Consider the following 22,794-nt stretch of genomic DNA (forward strand, 5'->3'; position numbering starts at 1 on the left):
TAGAACGTACACAGGAATTAGTTTATTCGGAATTAGCATCGGAATAAACAAGTGTTTATTATAAAAACCAGTGCAGAGGGAGACACATTAAATCCATCTATGTCTTCTCTTCGATGGTCAGTTTCAAACAGTACACATAATCGTTACGACACCCAATTACAAGAGACTGCTTCCACACCACTGGGGATGAAAACAGCTCTCCGGGCAAAGCGAATGAGGCCAGCATTTGTCCATTTTGTCCGTCCAGGATCCACACTGAGCCGTCTGTGGAGGCCAAACCCACCAGAGCCCCCGTCCTGCCCACAGCGGAGCCACCAAACACACAGGGAGAGGAGTAAACCTTCCCTGTGGTCTGAAAAGTCCAAACTAAAGAGCCGTCCGCGCAGTTCAGACAGTACAGGCGGCCATCATGTGATCCGCACAGAAGCTTCTGCTGGTCTGGAGTGACGCACGGAGACGAGAAGACCGGAGCCTTTGTTAGAAACCGCCACAGCTGCAGAGAGAAACACAAAAGTCAAGTCATACAAGCAAGTATTACAGTATTTTACAACATACAAAAGCTTAAAATGTCCGCCTAGGTTGGTTCGGCAACACAAGCGGTTCCTGGTGTCATTTAATACTAAACATTATTTGGCAACTGCTTTGTCAGAAATATGGCACAGAAACAGCAGGAAATGTTGGATTAGCATTAGCATTGACTTAATACAGCTGTCGTATGGCTGTAGAAGAGCAGAAAAAGTGCAGCTGTTACAAATATGATCCTCATCTATGCAAATGGTGGAGTTTGCCACAAACAATGGTAATCCAAAATAATATGTTTTGGGCCTTTTTGCCTATATTATAGGGAAAGCTGAAGAGAAACAGACAGAATGGCATCAAACTCAAGCTGTTGCAGTAAGGTCAGCATTAGTACATGATGGAGAGGTTACTAATAAATACAGTAGAAGTGCATTTAATGAATTGCTTGCATACAAAATGCAAAATAGGCCCACATAGTGCCAAAAAACAAACATCTGCAAGAAGTTTGTGATAAATTAGGCATTAGCTGTAGAAGAACTTCTCAAAAATCTGCACTAATCAGCCACATTAAAACCACCTGCCTAATCTTGTGTACGTCCACCTAAAGCCGCCAGAACAACCCATCAGACTGTGGACACAGAAGATCATTTGAGTTGGAGTTTTGGTGCAACGCTCATTCAGATTGTGATTTGAAGGAGTTTGGAGGTCAACATCTGGGGTGCAGATCGATGTATATAATGAAGACTACAGTGTCAATATAAAGTAAATTCTGTGTTTCAACAAGGCCAAATCATTAATGTAACTGTACTGTTACATTACATATAACTTTACCTCATCAATCTACACTCAATAACCCATAATGGAAACCTGGAAATGCATTTATGAATTCTGCAAATATATTCACTGCCAAAAACTGACATGTTTTATTTACAAATCTATTCAGAGCTTTTCCTGTAGAAAAAAAAACACACACACTGAAGGTTTTGCATTTAAAATATTAAACTCCTGTAAGACAGAGTCGGATTCTGCCGCTCACCAGTTTCCCCGAGTTGCTGATGCAGCAGATGTTTCCGTCCACTGAGCCGATAACAACGTGACCTGAGCAGCTGCTGGGCGACGAGAAGAGAGGAACGTCTGTACAGTACGACCACAAGACGTCTCCACTGCCCTGGAAAAAAGTAACACTCATAAGACATCCAGAGAAGGCAGGCAGTTTATATCCTTTGTGTTTATATTCAATAAAAATAAAATGTGTAATTTCAAAAGATTTTCACACCCTAAAAACATTTTAGGTGACTCATTGTAAAGGCAGAGAGAAGACACGGTCCTCTTCTTGATTCCACTTTAAAAACAGTGATGTGTGCAGAGACTGACCCATCTCGTGAAATGATTTTCACTCACAGGGTTTAAACAGAGCAGACGTCCTCCCAGCGTCGCCACATAAAGCCTTCTGAGGGACGAGCTCAGGTGTGGAGAAGAAAACACAGCTCCGCCTCCACAGTGACGCTTCCAGACACACTGTCGAGCCTGAAAACACAAATAAGAAACAGTCTAGTCACTCACAGAGAGAAAAAAAAAAACAGTCAGTGAAGGATGTTCTACCACAACTCATTAATGAACACAGATTAACACAAGAAAATAAAAACTGTTTAGTTTATTGCCATTCAAACAAAAACACGATGGAATTAAATTCATAATCCAGCATCATAAAGAATAAATTGTCTGTCTGTCAAATAGGACACAGCAAAAAAAGCAGCATATTAATAAATCAATAGTGAATCAAAAACCAAATGCAAAACTCTACAATCAATCAATGAATAAATGAAAGGCTAATCAATGAGTGCTGCTATAGATGGGACCAATAATACAGGTCGACGACTGACCTGAATATAATCATTTATTCATGCCCAGTGAAGCACAAAGGACTGATTAGTTGTCAGCTATTAAAAATCAGGCCCAACTATTTTAATAATTGATTAATCAGTTTAAGTCCCTTTTTAAGGAAAAAAAGGTTTCTAAATTCTCTGAGTCCATCTTCCTAAATTGGAATATCTTCTAGTTTTTTGACTCCACTGTGATAGTAGATTAAATATCTTTGGGTTCTGTGGGAAACAAGACATTTGAGGACATCATCTGGGGTAACCGTAATCCATATTATAGCCTATCAACTAAGCAATTAATCGAGAAAATGATCAAACTAGTTGCCTAATTCCCTTGCTGAGAATGTACTTCAAATATCTCAGGCTGGATTCCACAGCCATTACCAATCTGTGATTTTCTGGACTGACTAGCACATTTGTATCGTTTCAGGTCAAACACGCTCACCTGTGGGTTCAGGGCGTAAACATTCCCGTCGTGTGATCCCACTATAACCAGACCGGTCTGTGGATCCACAGCAGGACAGCTCTTCACTGCGTCTCCCGTCTCAAATGTCCACCTCGTCTTTCCAGATTTGGCACACAAGAAGTGCACACAGGCGTCATAGCAACCTGAGGAAGGAAACTCTCAAATAGAATATTCCATAAGACCGATAACCGCTTTTGATAAGATATTCAGAGAGCTGATACTGACCCACGATAACGAGACTTCCACAGTGAGACACGGCAACTGAGGCCTCGATTCTGTCCCCCAGAACTCGCTCCCACAGAAGGCTCCCAGTGGTCAGGTCTAAAGACTGGATCCTGTGAGAGTGCGAGCCGATGAACACTGTTGTTTTTGACCTCTGATTTGCCTCATCTTCTACTAGGAGCACTGGAGAGGCATCCACACATCTGCCTGTATCTGAGGACCAGCTCAGACTGAGACCCACATCGACGTCTGTATGTTTATTGCCAGAATTAATTTCTCCAAGTTTGTCGGCTTGTATGGACTTATTATTCTCTGTATTCCTGAAGTTGAGCTCTATAATCTCGCCTGCTCGTCTTATAACTTTAACAGCTCGTTTCTCCGCCTGAAACCTCTCGGCTGCTGTAAAATCTTTGCGCTTCTTCTTCACAGGAGCCACAGAGGGAGGATCAGTGCATCGTTTCTTGGCCTCGGACGGTGGTGAGGAGATGCTCTCAGGCGAAAGCATCTGTGTTAGTTTGGCGACATGGTGCAGAACATCGGCGAATGTCCCATCAAGTATAACCGCCAAAAGCTCCGGTGAGGTGACTCCAACAGCAGAGTGGATGTCTTCAGAGAGACGCAGTGCCTTCAGAGAATCTCCTCCACTGAACAGGAAGTTAGATTCTTCGTCGAGGGTCGCATCTGCAGCGAGACCTAAAGTATCCTGTTGATACATGGTTGAAAATATGGGGCGAGCATACATAGACAACAAGGTCAAAATACATTTTTAGTATGTTTTTTTATGAGTCCTAAGCTTGAATATGTGAAGAAAAAATTGTGACAATATAAAGACTACAATCAACTCTCTAGCACCTCTTCAGCTAGATAAGGGGGGTCACGGGGCAAAATTGGCCCGTCAAAGACAATTGAGCAAGCATAATGAAAGGTATTAAGTTAATCACCAGTCAATTCACAAGCTGCTGCTCTGCATGATTTTGCAGCACACTCACAAGAAACACAAGTTGAAAACCAGCGGCTGTGCTGTGATTCAGTGATATTTCAATGTAAGACAATCACTCAGAAACACTCATTTACATCTGTGTTAGCTGCCATGTTGTCGACTGTATTGCTCCGCTCTGTCAGTCATTAAAAATAGCAGATGCAGAGAGAGTTTTCTTCCTGAAGGGGGCGTGGACAGCAGCAGCTCGGCTGTATCTAAAGCTACAGACACTGAAGCAGCCTGTGTAGAATAAGGCTAAAAGTAGGGATTATACAGTCACTGTGAAATTAACCATCTGTTAAAGACACATTCCAGAGACATCTGAGACATTCATTCATTCGCTGAAAAGGGGCACGATATGTAACTATTAAAGGTTCAGATATGTAATGAAAAGTGGAAATACCTGCCACAAAGCCTGAAGAGTTTGCTTTAGTTTGCTCGCATCTTCCCATGAAGACTTTAAAGGCTTCCTCTTTCTTTCATATATTTTCACAAGTGCCTCCATGTCTACTTTGCCTGTCAAAAAGCAAACATAATGGTCAGTGGGTAAACTGCTTTCCTGTCGGTAGTGACGGTGTGATTAATGCTCACCATGAGGAGTCAGACATAATGCCGGGACGAGCACCAGAGTGTCGGGAACGCTGTGAGGAGGCAGCAGCAGAGACAGCTGGCTCAGAATGACCCTTTTCAGATCTCTGTCTGCACCGTTCTCCTCCACGTGGTGTTCAGTAGAAGAGGGCGGCTTCTCCTGATGCTCTGTTAAAGCTGAGGGAGTTTGTTCTGCATGCTGCTGCACTGACGAGGAGGTAGAAGCTGCTGTATGGTCTCCAGATGTTGAAGCCACGATGAAGGCGAGAAGTCGAACGCCTTCGTACAGACCCACAGCACAGGCGTCCACCTGAGGGAGGCTCAGCAAGAGCTGGAGGAGGAAGATCAGGTCAGTACCTGAACTTTCCTTCAATTTAGATCAGCGGTTTTCAAATGTTTTAGCACCCAGACCACCAAAGAACAGCGTCAAAGACTCACAGCCACTCATTTGCCATAAGAACTTTACAGAGGTGATCAAGTAAGGAATAATAAAACAAAACAAATTGTATTTACATATTATTTTTGACATTTTTGCCTTTGTTTCATAACAGTACTACAAATCCAAACGGAGTATGTGAGCAGGGGTAAAACTGTTTGAATTATGGCTTTGGAGTAAGTGTGTGGGCGCTACGTTCATTTTTCTTTGTGGCTTTTTAACAGCCCTATAATATACATAGAATTACACTTGAGAATGAGCAGAGTTATGACATGTAGTAAAGCTTGGACCAGCTGAAAGATAAACCATCCTGATGCATCAACAAACTCTGACACTTTACATAAACTCACTTTTGTCAGGATAAAACAAACAAGTCGTTTGTCATTAATGCGGCTGCAAACAGATTAATTATTGAGTTTATACAATGCTGAACATAAATAATATAAAAAGGCTGTCAAAATTGACACAGAAAAACATCTTACCTGCTGCAAGCCGTCCAAGTTCAGCCGTTTTCCGTTGCGTTTGAGCATTCTGTCCTTCCTCCCCTGATAGTACAGCTGAGCGTCTTCAACAGTCGCCCAGTCTCCAGTCGCTCTCATCGTCCCGGCAACAACAGCATCCTCATCGTCCAGGAGACACACTCTGTCCTCTCCACCTGCACCAACAGTGGTATGGATCAGCATGGATTTTGTTCTGACCTCAGTGTGCTTTATTTGTTAATCGCTCTTTGAGATTTCCCCACCTATGAACACTTGTCCTTCACCCTCTGTAACTACGCAGCCACGTTCATCTCTGACTTCCACTACCGTGTCCATCAGAGGAGACCCAAGCGGCACAGAGGGCATCGTGCTGAAAGTTTTGTAAGGTTAAATTCTGATTTGAACGCATTTAAAATCAACAACCAGATGTAATTTTTAACATCTAGAGAATACTCACATGTTGCTGGATTGCAGCAGAGATTCTGGTATTTGGTAACAGCAGGCCCAGCAGGAAACCTCAGTAACACCATAGATGTTGTAGATGCAGGTCTTATTGTCCTCGTGTCTCCAGCTCCTCAGCAGAGCCGGCGATGGACAGGCTTCTCCACCCAGAGCCAAAACCCGCAGTGAGGAGTCAGACGACAACACATCCTGTTTCAGAATACGATGGCCAAAGCGCAGCAGCACAGTGGGAGTGACCTGTGGAAATAAAAAATAACACATCGTACAAACTAACGAAACCATCTCTGCAAGAACAGCGTCTCCAGCAGGTCAACTCTTGCCTGTAGGACGGTCGCCTTGTGATCTTTGAACAGCAGCTGAGCCAATCGGTTGGGCATTTTCTTGATCAGCGCAGGGACAATGAGGAGTCGAGCCCCAGATGATAAAGCCAGAAAAATGTCCACCACAGAAGGGTCGAAGGTTAAAGGAGAGGCGAGGAAAACCACATCATCTGCACGCATCTGAAACAAAGACCTGAGCAGAGCAACTTCTTTTAAACAGATATCAAACCAGTGATGTTCTAGAGCAAAAAATAAATGCAAACATGGACCTGTGCTTACCTCAGATGGAGTATATTTGGGAGTATACACTTGTGTGGAACCCTCACGGTCTTTGGAAGGCCTGTTGTTCCAGATGTGTGCAGCACATAGGCCAAATCCGTGCAGCCAGCGTCAACTGCATCATCTGATGTTGGAGATCTCGAGCCTCGTTTATGCTCAGTGACTGGCAGATGCCCGTTTCGTATCAGGGTCAGTTTGAACTTGGGCAGCTCCACACAAACCTCCACAGTTGCATGTTCGACGAGAGCTGTCTGGAATTGCTTTACAGGGAAGAGAAAGTACTCAATGTAAATAATAATGAACAGGATGGAATTTCTAAATCCCCTTTGATGCAAAAAACAACAAGCTCAAAACATTAAAGCGGGACTATATGAGCTCTACATTTAGCTTATCGACATATTAAATCTGCAGCAATATGAGTTGCAAGAAAAACAAAACACAGCAGTCTTATGTTGTACAGCTATAATACACTATCTACAGAAAGTGTTTTTGTCTCATGTTTTTATTTAGTTTATTTTTTAACTTAAGCCTGTTAAAACATTAGTAGCACATGTTGCATTTCCAAATATTTGCCATTATAACTGTATATATACATTGATAAAATCTGAAATATTGAACCTGCAGCAGGTCCGTCTTTACAGCACAGTACTTGAGGCCACACTGGCTCATGACTCTGGCAGACAGAAGTCCAGGAGCTTCTGGGTCCAGTGGGACGTAAGCAGCAGATGACTGCAGGATCCTGGCAAACAACAAAGTAATATATGATTCATGATGTGTTCTGGAACAGTGACTCAGCTTGTTAAACCCATAAACTGCCCAGTATGCCGGTGTCGTGCCAAAAGCTGATTATTGCCCAGTTTGTATACATCCACAGCTGCTTTAGTCTTTATTAGAACATGCAAAAACACAGAATTTTATGTCTGTGGTGATAGCGAAGGTATGTCTGTATGTATATGAAGCTTTTCCTGTAATTGAGTAATTGTGATCAAAGAAATGCTTGCAGTTTTACAGTATAATCAGGCCTGATATTTATGATGACGTTAAATAATACATTATTATTTTGATTTTTAGACTGCATGTCTTTGTTGTCTGATATCCCTATTTATATTTGTAAATTAGACTGTGAATAACAGAGTTTACAGATGGGCTTTATACAGATCCTACAGTCTATAATCTTTAAAACGTAACCGTCATGAATGAAATCAAGTCATTTTGGTGCATTAATAACATTCCAGTCACAATGTAGGCTCTAAAATGTGTAAAGTGGGAAAAATTATGGTGGAATACTTTATTGCTTTAAAAAAAAATGCCTCTTATGACTTGATTATCAAAGTAGTTAATGACTTGTAGACAAAAGTATAAAAAAAATCAATGTAAGCGGGTAAATTCTTGGAAAACCAAACATGTTTCCTATTAAGTGGATAGATTGTCTTATGGGATTTGGAGGCAATTATAAGAATCTAATAGGACTCTGTGTTATTGATTTCTCAGCACTAAAAAAAATGTTGCATTTCTTAACTGCATAAAACATATTTTTGTGTTGCTTGCTTTACTGTGAAAATGCATTTTAATTTTACATTAATCATATTGTGAAAACTAAAAAAAAAGTAGCTTGTATAGCCTTCCATAGAACCACAATTATTTCTTAGAAAGTGAGAATAAGTTGGTGAAATCAATATGAATCCAATAGTAATTTATTTAAAAATGTGAAGAAAAAAAACTGAAAGACTTTTTGACTAGAATAGTAATAATGTAACGCCAATGCAAAGATGCAAGTTTAATACCAATAGAGATTATTCCTTGCTGTCTGTTTGACTCAGATAACAGCAGCTGTAGATGGATGTAAATTTGTGGCGCAGCTTTAACTAGCAGCACTAAACCTGTCAGCAGCTGGTGTGTTTCCATGTGTCAGTCAGAACAGGGACTCACCCCAGAATCCACACCGGTATAAGGACATCTTCTCCGCCGTACAGCCCGATCAGGCCGTTGTTGGGAGAACAATTCTTCTGTAGAATTCCAGAGAGTTCACCAGCGAGTTGAGCCACATCTCTGTAGAGCAGAGTCTCCGGAGCTCCAGACACTGAGCCGCTGTATGTGACCGCTGCTCTGTCCGGGTACAGAGAGGCAGCGGCGGCTACGAGCTGCTGCAGCGTCCGAGGAGACATAGCGAGGAGGTGAACGACTCCTCCTCTACCTGCTGCTCCTCCAGAAAAACGATCAAAATATAAACACTTTAATTCCACTGTTACTCTGTTGAGGCGGAACAGGTTTTGTTTACATCCAGTCGCACCGCACTTGTCGAGGGAAGATGACGTAGGACTATAAAATGACGTCTAACCAATGACTGCTCCTCAGCCATGACAACAAATATGGAACATAGGCTGTATGGAAACTAAAAAACACTCCACTTGTAGCTAATTTTGTGTAGTAGCTTGTCAAAACAAGCGATAACTGAAGATATACCGTGTTGCAAACACCTTTTTTAACCAAAGGTGTTGGAATCTTGATTCTTTGGGGGCTCAGCGCAGCGGTTTAAGACTTTCACCTCTTTATTGCAATGAAAGAAATATTAGTAAAACCACAAAGGCTGCAGTATTGGATATACCAATACATTATGTAGTGCATCTGACCCAGGGTATATTTATCTTTATAATTGTTTTACTTTATTTAACTTGACTAGTTTTGTTTTACTTTTTTATTTTATTTAACACAGCCGTAACTTTTGTGTTAGAAATGTAATGAATACATGTTGGAAGCAATTTATATCTTTAAGTTCCTCGAATTTATAGTTAACATTTTGGTAGCTCGTGTGGTAATGTCCCATTACTTTTTGCATCTATTTTAGAGTGGATATTAAACTAAAAATTGCAAAACCTGTGGAGAATAATGTCAAATAGATTATTTCTCATTAATTGACTGATTTCAACTACCTATCATCTCAATCAAGTTTGAACTAGTTGTCCGCAAAATATTGGTTACGAAACTTTATCGCCGCTAATTCCGCTCATGAGTTTATGAAACGCACCATTGGAGTAGCTTAATTTCCCAGCGTCCTGAAAGCACCAAATGTCTACTGTCCAATCATGTTTCGTCATTTGGAGAAAGAAGAACGTTGAATCTAAAAGCGCCAGAAACTTTCTGCTGTTTCCACTGTCTGTTAACGCCAAGAAAAGACTTTAGATTTTTTTTTCTTTACAGGAAACATGGATGCACTTTTAAATAAACGTTTACAAGAGAATAAATTTAGCTACAAAAGGTCGCTGGATCGAATAATAGACAAGGTGTGTGGGACAACGAGGCTTTAGCGGTGGTTAACGTTAGCACGAAGTCGGTTAGCGTTAGCATGAGGTTTATTAACGTTAGCTTGAGTTAACTGTAAAGGTGAGCTAATGCCGACTTGCTAACCTCTGCGGTTGTTTTCAACAGTATTCAAAACTTCAGGACCAAGACGGAGGAGTAGACGTGGACCTCGGCGATATACAACCCTGGAGTAAGTTAACTGAAAAGCTCACATCAATGTTCCTATCACTGGTTTAATCAAAGCGGCTGTTTGTAACGTTAGCAGCTAGCTAAAGACAGAAACAAAATAAATCGCGCTGACATAAATCGATCGAATTTAAAGGATGAATGCAGTCAGATAAATAAGTTGACTGAATTTTGTTTGCAATTGACAGTGTTGACGTGTAACGATATCTTTACTGCTGTTAACTTATACTTATTACATTTGTAGCATTTCTCATTTAGAATTACCAGATTTAAATTTGTTGATTCTTTTACTGCCTGTTGTTGCTCGGCACTGCTCTCTATACACCAAGTCAAATTCCTTGTGTGTACTCACTTGGCAATACAGGCTTTTTGGTTCTGATAGTACTAATCATTATATTAACTATATTCCTGTAGCACCTTCCAAAACTAGAGTTAAAATGTACTTTACAACACATTTACCTGTACAGAATATTTAAAAAAATAAAGCAGCAATAAAACATTATAATCAAACATTAGTGAAAGCGGTAATACAATTAAAATGGCAACAACCAAACATTTGAAAAGATCAGTAATGGAAATAATTGTTGTACATTTTTTAACCATAGCTTCAGTCCCGTTTTTGTAGCCTGATCTCATTGTGTGTCCTTTTTTTCCCTTCTGTCTTTTCATGGTGAAGTGCTTGGACGCTACATGAAGCAGTCAAAATTAAATCTGAGCCAGCTGGAATCTAAGGTTTGGGTCACTGTCTACATCCTCTGCAGCCACGTGTGACAAAATACAGTGGACTAAGAGAGCAGTTCCATAGACTGTTTTTGAACACAGATATTAATGCTTTAATCACATATGTTTTCTCCTCAGAGCATGGCAGATTTGGGAGAAGAGTCAATAAGAGGTAAGGTTCCATAACCTAAAATGAAAATAGCAGTGCACAGGGTTTGTTTTTTGCATCTTCCACCACTAATACCATTATTTTAACATTCACAGCACCGGACATTACACAAAACTCTCAGGTGAGTATCCCTCCATTCATCAGACATCTCTGCACTTTCTATCTAATAAAGCATTAATTAATTATGGTTTATTTTTAATAGTTGGACTTTACATATCAAGATGATGGAGCTAATGAGGCTTCTGATACCGCCACCCAATTGGAAGTGGAAGATAAAGGTAACAACATGAACTCAATATCCTTCTAATCACTACACAACAGGACCAGTTACTGCAGAAATCTAAGTTAAAAAATGTATTTATTTTCCAGATTTGTGTCCAGTAGAGATGCCTAGAAGTGAAGTGACTCAGCTGACAGTGAGCTCATTGGATGAGAGCCAGAGGAATTTTTCTCAGGTGGAACTCCAACCTGAAGACGAAGACGAGGAACTGCAAATGTCTCTGAGCAGCCACGGCAGCTCCTTGGTGGAGCTCTACCCCAGCATGATAAGTCGATTAGGGAGGGCCTGGCATCGGCAGCACATCTCTACAGCCGCTGACTCTGTGCTGAGGAGGTATCGCAGGTGGCGTCAGCAGTCGAACAGAAGCAATCCCAACTATACCTTCGTTGTCCCGCTGAGACACACCAGCAGCAACTCCAGAAAGATACCCAGCAAGGAAAACCACAGCAAACCCGTAAAAAAGCAGTTCACAAAGACTGAAACAACCCCTCGGTCGCCTTTGCAGGTAGTCACCAGTTTGCATGATTGGCAGCCAAAGCAGCAGTCTCCTGGTAAGGAGAGAGGCTTGCAGCACCATGCTCTCCTCGCAATGGACTTCTCTGAGATCTCCAAACCAAAAGAGATCTTACTGAACGAGACCTTCATCATGTCTCAGCAGTCGCCTCCCAAACTATCCCGGCCTAGAGAGCAGGCTTCCATTCACACTGTCAGTCCTTCTCGACCTAACCATACCACTCCTAAAACATCCGTGGACTCATTCTTTAATTTCAAAAGATCTGTTTCTGCACACTCGGTACAGACTGCAGGGTCTTCCATGTATCTATCAGAAACCAGTGCTATGAGAGAAAGAGCTGATATCTACGGCTCCCCAGTCAGGCTGAGTCCCTTAAAAGCAAGAATGATGACCCTCAGTAGGTCACCTCAGGCAGTTTCCAGAAGCCCCAAAGATTATGCAGTGGAATACCACTCCAGAGAGTCGATGAGGTCCGGCTCTCCCTCCACCAGTCTGTCCACTCCTCCACAGAGGCCTGTTGTCCCACTGAGGATGCTTCACCATCAGGACTCCCATCAGCTGCACTCACCTCAGTCAGCCGGTCGTCACAAGCTCAGACGGCACCTTTCCTTTGATTCGTCCCTGAAGCCGATCCAGTACTCTCCAAAGAAAGTGGACGAAGATTTCATGAAACTTTACCACAAGTTTGTGTGCCAGAACAAATCGGCTTTCCTCAACGGCCCTCCCTGCCGCCTGTGTGCTCGAAACTCAGCAGCCAGCAGAGACTACTCTTCCTCAGCCCTGGCTGCTCTCGCCCTGTCGCCCCACCGCTCCATCCTGAGGAAACGCCACAGAGAGTTGGGCTGGGACAACCATCCGCAGTCCAAACGTTTCAGGGAGGAGTACGGCACATACTCCCCGGGGTCCAGACGCCACAGGTGGGAGAGGCTGAGGCGTTCTCTCTCCCCGTCTGAAGTGGAGCTGCCTCACGGGGGCCTCTCCTATAGCTCCAGTAAACACAGCATGTTTCAACGGTGCAGCACTCAGCAGCCTCCAGCACATCAGGAATCCTGGATGAGTCGGCGCCTGCCTGTATCTGCAGCAGATTTTTCAGGCCTGGGTAAGCCACATTTAGAAACCACTGATTTATACTTAAGTGTGCCTTTGTGCCATAGCATATCCTCTCATCACTGATTGCTTAAATAATTAGTGTATTTCATTTAGTGTGCATCAGACTGTGAACTCCTTAAAAATCTCCTTCAGCAACAGACTGGTACACCCTTAATGTAAGGAGTGTTTCTGCAGGTCATTTATCCCAACATCAGTCTGACTGTACAATGCCGCATTATAAACTGCTCTACCTCTGTCACTGCTGCACTTTTCTCCCTTACCATGTGCAATTATTTTTTTTACCTCATGTAAATAGTCTTCTTTAAAAAAAGAAAACATCTTCTGTGTATATAACGTTCTCTGCATTTTTGCACTGTTTCTATTTATTCTGTGCTGTCTTTAAACTTTTTTATTCTCTCATTTGGAACTGCTGTAACAGTGAACTTTCCCCACTGTGAGATTAATAAAGTTCATCTTATCTCAACAGGGAATTCACTTGAGAGCAAAATGACCGATCACTACTCTCCCAGGTAATTATCATGCATTCCTGTTTACGGGGTCCTGTCTTCTCTCTGCACTGCTGTGTTCTCATAATCACCTGTTCTTCCTCCAAAATGTGCAGAAAATGGCGATGAACAGGGATGATCAAGGAAGAATCTATAGAAGTTCAATAAGTTCCAGCATGGAAAACTGTACATACTTGGTCAGGTACCAATGTTGAATAATTGTGTACTAGCTTGAATTTTTCAATGCAAATCTTGGTGAAAAGCAGCTTCTAAAATCCAAATTGTACACATTTACGTTGATCACAAAACTGTTAGAAGATCTGTGTGTCCATGTATCTGTTTTAAACATTTCATTGATTTATTCACGTCCTCTTGTTAGATTTTAGACTTCATCATTGCCAAGTTAATACATCGTTATGTTTGTTTTTTTTAATGTCCAATATTAAAATAAAACCATTAATGTGAAAACTGTTTTTAAAACATTCAGAGAATATTTTCTTATTGCAGTTAATCTGTTTATTGTACTTTTTCTTTATATTCGCGAAAGGTTTAAGACAAGACAACAAAATATGAAACTGATCCAAACAATACAGCATACAGCATGGTGGTTAATAAAGAAAACGAGAAAAATAAAGATCATTTCACTTTTTGGTCACTAGTTTTGTGCATTCTTCTGACATGGAAAATATTTATCTAATCCTACTTAAAATAGTTCTGTACTGTAACCGTCCAAATAAAAGTAACAAAAACGTGTAAAAAAAAAAAAAAACAACTTACTGATACAGTGCTAAGGCTCAGGCACTAGAGTTCAGCAAAAGCAACATTTTTCAACTGATGTTTCATGTTCTGAGAATGATGATGAGCCTCTGTAGAATGTGTTGGACATGTGCAACATCTTTTAGTGTCTTATATAGGAGTAATCGCACACCAGGTCATAGCTTTTCCAGTCGTGGAAAGTTTCAGTACATACATGGTGCAGTTGCTACTGTAAATACCGCTGGTAGTGCTGTTGGTACAGCAGCTACCACTCCAGTTCTACTGGATATTTCCCAGTCAGGCAGGCGGTGCAGTGGCCCACTTTACTGCTGGACTTGTTACAGGAGCTGATGTTGTCCTTCTCCTGCAGGGAGGCGATTCCCTCCTGAACAGCTGATACGAGGCCCTCCACAGTCAGATACTTAACACTGTCAGCACCTGTACCACAGAGTTAGTGTTAACTCAGACGTAATTTTGCTCCAGTGAAGAAACTGAAACATGCTACTGCTTTGTAGCAACAGGCCATACTAACGGTAATACCACAAAATTGTATATTAGTACTTACCAATATAACCAGCAATGTCCTGAAACTCTGGCTTGTTGGCAATAAGCTCCTCCTTGGTTGGAATATTGATGCCCATGTAGCAGGGGAACCTGATTGGTGGAGATGCCACCCTGATATGGACCTGTGCAGGAAAGCACAGAGGTTAATTTCATTTAGACCGTTGTGAGACAGGTTAGTTTTACCCTAGTGATGATGTGTTGTTGCAATAGTATGGACCTGTGCAGGGAAGCACGGAGGTTAATTTAATGTAAACGGATAAAATCTGTGTTTTTTAAGGGCCTATTTTCATATCAACATATAATATTTGACCATATTCCCAGAGGATGAAGATTGCTCAATCTAATAAAGGAGATTGTAGCAGCATGGTGTACATTCACACAGTAATTTCAAAAGACACAGCACACTTAAACCTGTTTTTCCCTGTAAAATAATTGATACAGTACTGAAACATCAATGCTAGTGTTAATATTGACATTTATTAGCAAAAGTTAAAATCCTCTAACCAGCATTAACCCACTTGAGACTGTACATAAAAGCTGGATGTAGCTAACATGATGTCAATAATAGGTGTGTGAGCTACCATTGCTAAGCCTTCAGTTTGGCATTTGGCTGTCACCATCTTGGTCTTTTGAATTTGGATGCGACCAGTGGATCTGAGTAGAGAGCCCAAGAACACTAGAAATGGTGATATGGTATCTGTCAATCGGAAGTTAGCCCCATCCTAAGACATACCCTGCTTCATCATCTATTTTATCCTAAATTAAACCAGAACTTACTTAATGAACATCAGGCTTAATTCGAAGACTGACTTGTAGACAATCTAACATCAGAGATGTCTCCCTCTGCTGGCGCTCAGAAAGAATGCACCAGCAGAGGATGTGCTCTCCTATCTGGTCTTCATCCTTTATATTACTGTCTGCACCTCAAATATCTGCATCATGTTACAACAGTTTATCAACTTCTAGTAAACTGTGCTTGCACTAGGGAAAATTTGTCTCTAGCCACTGTGGCTAAAGTGCTAGAATTTTGTTTAGCCACACTTTTTCAGTATCTGTACTGCGGTGCGCGAAGTTATGGACAAAAGACAAGACAGCTGAGGACATCATCTTGGGCTTTGGGAAATACTGATACAATATATTTTTCACCCTTTTCTGACAGTTTATAGAACAAATAATCACTCAATTGAGAAAGTAATGGACAGATTCAAAAACAATGAAATAACTAATTCATTGCCAGCCAAATAGCGGCTGAAGGCCTGAATAGCAATAATACAGGAAGAAAAAAACGCATGGGTTAACAAGTTGGGATACACAAGGACTAGGGGACGAGGGAAGAGTGTGTGTGTGTGTGTGTGTGTGTGTGTGTGTGTGTGTGTGTGTGTGTGTGTGTGTGTGTGTGTGTGTGTGTGTGTGTGTGTGTGTGTGGCAAAGGGGGAGGGGTGTTGGTGGAAATGGAGTAAGCCAGGTGTAGAGAGCGAGAGCTTAAGTCCGAATCCTTTTTTCCGATTGGCTGAGATGAGACACGTGACTCTGCATTTATTAATGATCGGAAGCATTCGGGTCATTCCGGTTATACTCTGTAGCGCTCTTCAGTAAAGGAGACACGGTTTGTTATTTTCTTTGATTATTGCTCGGCAAATTTGGAAAAAGTTGTAAGTTAACCCTTTTTTTTTACATTTATTAGGCAAAACTGGCTTCGCCACTGTGGCTAAACATGCTAAAAATGGCTTCGCCATCCTGAGGAAGGCTTCGCCTATGGCGAAGTGGCGAATGGCTAGTGCAAGCATTGAGTAAACCAACCTCTGTTGCACCAGCTTCTTTCAGTAGTTTAATAATGGGGGAGATGGTGTTGCCCCTGACGATGGAGTCATCAATTAACACCACTCGTTTCCCAGCAAAGTTGTCTGTCAGAGCCCCAAACTTCTTGGCCACTCCCAGCTGCCTCAACCGTGTATTTGGCTGAATAAACGTTCTACCAACGTAGCGGTTCTTACACAGAACCTCTACGTATGGAAGACCGGACTGTGGGAGGAGGACAAGAAGAGAAAAGCTTGTGAGAACAAAAGTCAGTCAGGTGGTAAAACAATTATTCTACCAAGTTAAAACAGACATCTTGCAGACAGACCTGTTGAGCGTAGCCCAGGGCAGCTGGGGTTGCAGACTCTGGCACAGTGCTGACCACGTCCACATCTGTTGGAGCCTCGATGGCTAACTGCCGACCACAGCGTTGCCGCACAGTATAGACCATCTGTCCTGAAGTACATTCATATTTTAGTAACACTAAAAGACAGTCAAACAGTTAAGAACAAGGTCAGTAGTAAGCGAGTTACACATAATAAATATTCATACCTTCAAAAATAGAGTCTGGCCTGGCAAAGTAAACATATTCAAAAATGCAGAAGGCAGGCAGGTCTCCCTCTGGGCGAGGCACCACACTCAGAGTCTTCACTCCATGTCTGGATATCTGAACTATCTCTCCAGGTAGGACCTCTCTGTAATACCTGAGAAACAGAAAACATGTAAATACAAGGTTTCTGCAGAAATCAGCCAGTCAAATTTAATGCTTTTTAATGCCATGACTGTGAACTCAACAAATTACATGGGTTTGGGTTTTTTTTTTGGTAAAAGATGATTTTTATATGAAAACTGTCCCTACATTTCACTATTTCTGAATCTGGAAACCACCCCTGACCAATCACGGGCTGTAGTCATTCTCTGAAATCATGTTTTCTCGCCATTTTTGCGAGAATTTGTTTTTCCCCATTTCCCAGCCCTCCTCCACCTGGTCCAGCCTGCAAGCCACTTTAAAAACATGCAGTTTTTGGCAACTGTACCCGACCAGCCAGAACAATTAGCGCAGTTCCTCGGCATGTTTACGCAGATGCACATATCTGACAAATTGCAGTCTATAATTTTATATTATTATTGTCAAATATTTTTCTTAAACCGCAGAAAGAATTTTTAATGCCACTGAGAATCAAATTTAATGATTTTAATGCCATTTAACCCATAAGAACCCAGGGTGACACCAGTGTAACAAGCATTTTGAGTGCCCCAGTCTCTTCCTATTAAAGCTTTATGTCTGACCTTAACTCATTAAGTCCTTTAAGGAAAAATGGGTCTGGGTTCTTATGAGTTAAGGCCTTTATTTTTGCAAAATCAACGTAATGACTATTAATGTCTTTTAATGCCTTGCAGAAACCCTGAAATAGTTCAACTCCCAGCGCCGCAGGTTGCCGCTAAAATACAAAAGATGTTGCAACAGTGCTAAAAACTCACTTGGCACCGATGGACTGGAAGCTACAGGACTCTGATGACACAACCCAGCCCTCAGTGTCCTCCTCTCCAACACCTGTCAAGAGCAAAATAAAAGAAGTTAATCATCCACCAGCTCACACATTTGACCTCTGATGAAATCCAAACCTCATCTGTGACACAAAAAAAAGCTTAAGCACCGTTAAGCTCTTGTGAGGCCTCATAAAAATTGACTCTTTTGAGGACAAAGTCAAACCAAAGGTATTTATAGAGCACAATCAAAACAACAGATGTTGGTCCAAAGTGCTTTGTCATAGGGAAAGAAGAATGGCATTCCAAAAAAAAAACAACTGAAAATGATTGAGCTTCAAATAGTTCACAACCATGATTTAAATACCTGTAGTGTGTAGTTTAGAGATGGGAACAAGCCGTCCAATGCAGAGGGGCCGGTTTCCATACGGATCACGCACCGCATAGATAACGTCTTTGAACATCACCAGCAGCGAGTATGATGTCGGGGTTTCAGTCATGAGGTTTTTTATCCTACAAAGAAAAAAAGTAGTAAAGCAAGTGTTGAAATAGTATTGGTTTTCTTTAAATGTATGCAGCATTAGGCCTTACTACTCACCTGGCAACCCAGTCAGGTGAGTCCAGCTCCTCCATTGGTGGAGTGAATGCCAGCAGCTGGGTGATGAGCTCGCTGTCTGAGCCGGTGGAGAGGCCGACACCGTGGCGCATCACCTGCACGGCACGTTTACAATGACTGATTTAGTGCATAGGCAAAGACAGAAGTGTTATTTTATACACTTAAAATCAATATCGTTATTTATGCCCTCGAGAAGAAACACGTACTTTTACTCATACTGCACATGGAAGAAAGATGTGTGAGAACATTTACAAACTCAATTCACACTTTTCTGTCGTGAAAGTGCACTTCAGATGGGACATTAATATGCACCACATTCAGCTGGGATGAGCATAAGGCCAGTCTCACCTTTTTCCTCAAGGCATGCGCATTAACTAGCTCTCCATTGTGTGCCACAGCAATCTTGCCATGCAGCGTATCCACCACAAAGGGTTGGCAGTTCTGCAGCTCCGAGATCCCGGTGGTTGAATAGCGTGTGTGACAAATGCCGAGGTTACCATAGCGCAGTTTCAGCAGAGCCTCGGGTGGGAATGCAGTGTTCACTAATCCCATTCCCTAAAAAAAAAAGAAAAAAAAAAAGAAAAGAAAACGGCAAGGGGAATCAGTGAGATCGTTTTACTTATATAGTCCACACTGAAATGAAAAGATGCCATCAGTTTTATGCAAGGTGGAGAATGAAGACACAATCTGAGTGTGATGAGGCTTCAAAACAAACAAGCAGAAGCCTTAGATGTTTACTGTTTATGACGTCTAGTGTGAATGACTGTAACGGGGTTTTCTGTTGCTGAAGTGTCTGTTTTTCATAGTGTGAATTAACTGTGCTCATACAAGGAGCTTCTCAGCATTACCTTGTGTGTTGTGTATGTGGGAGGACTGGCCCCATTACTCGTGACAATCCCAGCACTTTCCTGACCCCTGAGAAGACACAAACAGCGCAAACTGTAACAGTGTAAACAACCCAGATGGAGGTCATTTGTATATTGAGAAATCCCTGTTTTGTTTCTGCAAGCCGGAACGTGAATCTAACTGTTCAACTCCTTTTATTTGGTATAAGCCTTGAGGCGAATCAAACTGGTTTGAGCCAGGCAAAACGGAGCAAGATGGAGGACATAAAAAAAAAAACAACAGTGCTTCTCTGTTGCCGAGCAGCCATATATGGAGAGTCGCCTTGCTGCAGCTTCAGCCCATTTACCAAGCTGCTTCTCAGATTACAGCTGGTCCCGCCTCCCCAGCACACAGCTTAAGCCAGTGGTGAGGCTGCTCTTCAGCACGGAGGCGTTGCTTTCAGGCTTAACCGCCTGGTTGCCTAGGGAACCGGGCGGCAGAGACCAGACGGGGCTGGGGGAAAAAAGAAAGCGTTTCCAGGTCAGCTCAAACATGGAGAGGAGAGTACAGAGACAAAGAGTGGGTGACAGGGAGCTGGTGGAGGAGATGGGCTCGGTGGAGAGGCAGTGGGTGGAGGCAGAGGTGCTGGCTCTGATATCAGTGTGGGACGAGGTTGGAGCTCAGCACGTAGCAGAGAGCAGAACCACGTTTGAGCTGATCTCAGAGCGTCTGAGGCGGCTCAGCGTTGTGCGCAGCTGGAGGGAGTGTCAGGCCAAGTGCAGAAGCCTGGGACTTCAGAGCAGGAAGCCTGATGCAGCAGTAGCAGCAAACTACAGCCCAGCAGTGGATGGAAGGCTGGTGGAGGGATGGAAGGAAGAGGTGGCAGATGTGGGTAATCAAAGAGGTATCTATCCTTCCTCAGTCACTATCCCAATGCAAGAAGGTAAATCTAAGTCCAGCACAAACTGTAGCACTCATGATAACAACATGTGTCTTTCTTGTTTAAACTGAGAGCATGTCCGTTGAAGCTTGCTTACCCTAACAACTGATTCAAACATTTATTCATCACATTGATTAAATAAAATCAATTAGTTAACAGCCTGTGCATGTGTGTGCAGCAAGGAGGAGTGGTAACCATCCTTACACTTCAACTGTGGCTGAAGAAGGAGGCCGCCACTGGACAGACGATGAAGTGCGAGCGCTGTTGTGCGTCTGGGCCGACCGCCACATCCGGGAGCGCTTGAAATGCACGCTACGCAATAAGTCCATCTTCCAGGAGATGGCACGACAGATGCAGAGAACCTTTGGAGTCGTGCGCAACTGGAAGCAATGTCGTACGAAATATAAGAACTTGAAGTATGACTACAAGACCGCCAAAAGCGCTCATGCTGCTGGAGGCAGCAGTTCAGGAGGCCCGGGGAAGTACATGAAGTTTTTTGACGAGGTGGAAGCCATTCTGCTGGACTACGGACTGGAAAATGGAACTTTGGAGATGCAGAAGAGGTTGTATGATGGAGAAGCAGCAGCAGCGAGGCAACAAACACCAGCAGCCCCCACAGGACAGATGATGGCCTCAGACAGTGAAGTTGTCATAGAAATCAATGATGGTATGTATTCAGTCTGCAATGCACATCGTAGCTTTAGAGTCAAGGCTTCAAGAAAATCTTTTTTTATTGTATTTTCAGATGACAACAGTGACGATTATGACCTTGATGGCGACGTGGAGGCAAAATGGAGAGGCACAGGTAGGAGAAATCTGCCCAAATCACTTGTATAGATTAGTAGCATATTATCTTCTCTTTGCTTAATGAATTCTTATTCACTACAGATGCTAATGTAACACAAACGGATTCGTCCAGCTGTGATCAGTTCCACGTGGTCACCGTGTCCGACACAGGTCGAAACTGGAGCGACCAAGAGGTGCGAGCGCTGATTCAAGTCTGGTCCGATGAGCGTATAAGCAGGCAGCTGGAGAGCTCGACCAGAAAGAGGGACATCTTTGTGCAGATCTCCAACCGGTTGTTGCAACTCGGCATCGAACGTGACTGGAAACAGTGTCACACAAAGTACAAAAACCTCAAGTACCTCTACCGGTCCCTTCAGAGGGGTAAGACTGACGAAGACGACCCGAGACGGATCATGAGGTTCTACGATGAAGTGGACGCCATCATGAATCACACAACTAATGTCTCAGTAAATGACACAGAAGCTGCTGACTCTACAGATCTGGGTTCATCCACCATGCTGGAGGGTTGTGAGGAGAACAATAACGTAGACGTCTGTTTGCCAAAGACAGACTCCGTGACGGGAACAGTGGGAGCAAAGGAGGGAAAAACTTTGGATTTGATCTCAGCCGTAACCCGTGATGTCGCATCAAACACTGACGAACAAGAACTGGACCATCATGTCAATCTACAACACATACTGATGAGTGAGCTGACTATCATCATTCATTCATGTCTAGTGAAGCTTCAACGATTAATCAATTAGTTGTCGAACTATTAAATTAAGCACCAGCTATTCTGAAAATTGATTAATCACTTTGATACATTTAAGGGGGGGAAAAAATCTGAATTCTCTGATTCCATCTTCTTAAATGTGAATATTTTCTAGTTTCTTTATTCCTCTCTGACAGCAACAAGACATCTGAGGACATTATCTTTGGTTTGCAAAAACATTAATTGTCATTCTTCACAATTTTTCAACATTTTATGGACAAAAAGCAAAGTGATTAATCAAGAAAACAATAAACACATCAATAAGCAGTGAAAATAATCTTTAGATGCAGCTTTAATGTCTAGTATTAAAAAAGAGTTTAATGAAAATAACTTAAACAATTACCATTGGTTGATGAATAGAGCATGACCAGAAGCGAATAATTGCCAGAAGTGTAAAGATTTTGTCCCGTATTAACATGTGTCACCAACTTACTTGTACAAAATTATGGTAATATGGTTTCAGTGAACTGACCCTTTAAACATTTGTTTAAAACCCTTAGAATAAGTGGGAAATACATAACATTTTCCAGAATTTCTGAGTAAAGATGCTAAAATTGAATCTTTTACTCACATTACATCTTATACAAACTGAATTTCCCATATTTCCAAATAAGCCTTGTTCATGTCACAGCCATGCAGTGAAGTTGTAACTTAAGCAGCATGTCAAAGCTATTTTTTGTTTTAAAAAGTACAGACTGCTTTCTTTCTTTTGTAACTGTCTCATGTTGTTTGCAGATGCGTTTGAAAGTAGGGCAGAAAAAGAAGATATTTATTCACCAAAAAGAGGAAAGAAGAGAAAAGCTGTGGATCAAGGTTTGAAATGTGTCTCCCTCTGCCCTCACTTTGCATGTCACAT

The 22,794-nt window shown here is 42.1% G+C and overlaps 4 protein-coding genes across 7 annotated transcripts in view; 2 read left to right on the forward strand and 2 right to left on the reverse strand.

Moving 5' to 3' along the window:
• On the reverse strand, positions 1-8,944 carry aasdh (aminoadipate-semialdehyde dehydrogenase). 2 transcript variants are annotated; one of them, XM_022208793.2, is made up of 14 exons: positions 8,560-8,943; positions 7,249-7,369; positions 6,631-6,890; positions 6,352-6,544; positions 6,027-6,268; positions 5,833-5,939; positions 5,573-5,745; positions 4,658-4,985; positions 4,470-4,582; positions 3,091-3,790; positions 2,845-3,008; positions 1,921-2,046; positions 1,556-1,687; positions 1-493 (listed from the first exon to the last, which is right to left on the reverse strand). In XM_022208793.2, exons 1-14 carry the CDS (start codon positions 8,793-8,795, stop codon positions 98-100), a joined length of 3,291 nt encoding a protein of 1,096 aa, XP_022064485.2. In that variant the 5' UTR covers positions 8,796-8,943; the 3' UTR covers positions 1-97. The 2 variants fall into 2 exon arrangements, with proteins under 2 accessions (XP_022064485.2, XP_022064486.2); XM_022208794.2 differs by having other exon boundaries at positions 275-493; positions 1,556-1,682; positions 8,560-8,944.
• Positions 4,882-14,184, forward strand: si:dkeyp-117h8.4 (uncharacterized protein LOC572032 homolog). 2 transcript variants are annotated; one of them, XM_051947644.1, is made up of 9 exons: positions 4,882-5,003; positions 10,057-10,120; positions 10,793-10,848; positions 10,975-11,008; positions 11,101-11,126; positions 11,208-11,283; positions 11,375-12,898; positions 13,376-13,418; positions 13,511-14,184. In XM_051947644.1, coding segments are annotated over exons 2-9 (1,773 nt in total). In that variant the 5' UTR covers positions 4,882-5,003; positions 10,057-10,119; the 3' UTR covers positions 13,524-14,184. The 2 variants fall into 2 exon arrangements, with proteins under 2 accessions (XP_051803604.1, XP_022064489.2); XM_022208797.2 differs by lacking the exon at positions 4,882-5,003 and adding an exon at positions 9,707-9,911.
• Positions 13,888-22,794, reverse strand: part of ppat (phosphoribosyl pyrophosphate amidotransferase) — an 11,931-nt gene continuing 3,024 nt past the window's right edge. Inside the window, exons 2-11 of the mRNA XM_022208798.2 lie at positions 19,464-19,530; positions 18,964-19,170; positions 18,598-18,710; positions 18,367-18,512; positions 17,994-18,066; positions 17,064-17,215; positions 16,840-16,967; positions 16,515-16,736; positions 14,716-14,836; positions 13,888-14,588 (exon numbers count right to left, since the gene is read on the reverse strand). Coding sequence (XP_022064490.1) covers positions 14,416-14,588; positions 14,716-14,836; positions 16,515-16,736; positions 16,840-16,967; positions 17,064-17,215; positions 17,994-18,066; positions 18,367-18,512; positions 18,598-18,710; positions 18,964-19,170; positions 19,464-19,530 — 1,402 coding nt within the window. The 3' untranslated portion in view covers positions 13,888-14,415. The remainder of the gene's footprint in view (positions 14,589-14,715; positions 14,837-16,514; positions 16,737-16,839; positions 16,968-17,063; positions 17,216-17,993; positions 18,067-18,366; positions 18,513-18,597; positions 18,711-18,963; positions 19,171-19,463; positions 19,531-22,794) is intronic.
• The window catches only part of paics (phosphoribosylaminoimidazole carboxylase, phosphoribosylaminoimidazole succinocarboxamide synthetase), a 12,411-nt gene continuing 9,513 nt past the window's right edge, over positions 19,897-22,794 (forward strand). Inside the window, exons 1-5 of one of the 2 annotated variants that reach the window (XM_022208795.2) lie at positions 19,897-20,383; positions 20,559-21,047; positions 21,126-21,185; positions 21,269-21,871; positions 22,674-22,751. In XM_022208795.2, coding sequence (XP_022064487.2) covers positions 19,993-20,383; positions 20,559-21,047; positions 21,126-21,185; positions 21,269-21,871; positions 22,674-22,751 — 1,621 coding nt within the window. In that variant the 5' untranslated portion in view covers positions 19,897-19,992. The remainder of the gene's footprint in view (positions 20,384-20,558; positions 21,048-21,125; positions 21,186-21,268; positions 21,872-22,673; positions 22,752-22,794) is intronic. The other variant, XM_022208796.2, reaches the window with a different exon arrangement.

The sequence above is a fragment of the Acanthochromis polyacanthus genome, chromosome 4, assembly GCF_021347895.1.
Source record: "Acanthochromis polyacanthus isolate Apoly-LR-REF ecotype Palm Island chromosome 4, KAUST_Apoly_ChrSc, whole genome shotgun sequence".
NCBI lineage: Eukaryota > Metazoa > Chordata > Actinopteri > Pomacentridae > Acanthochromis > Acanthochromis polyacanthus.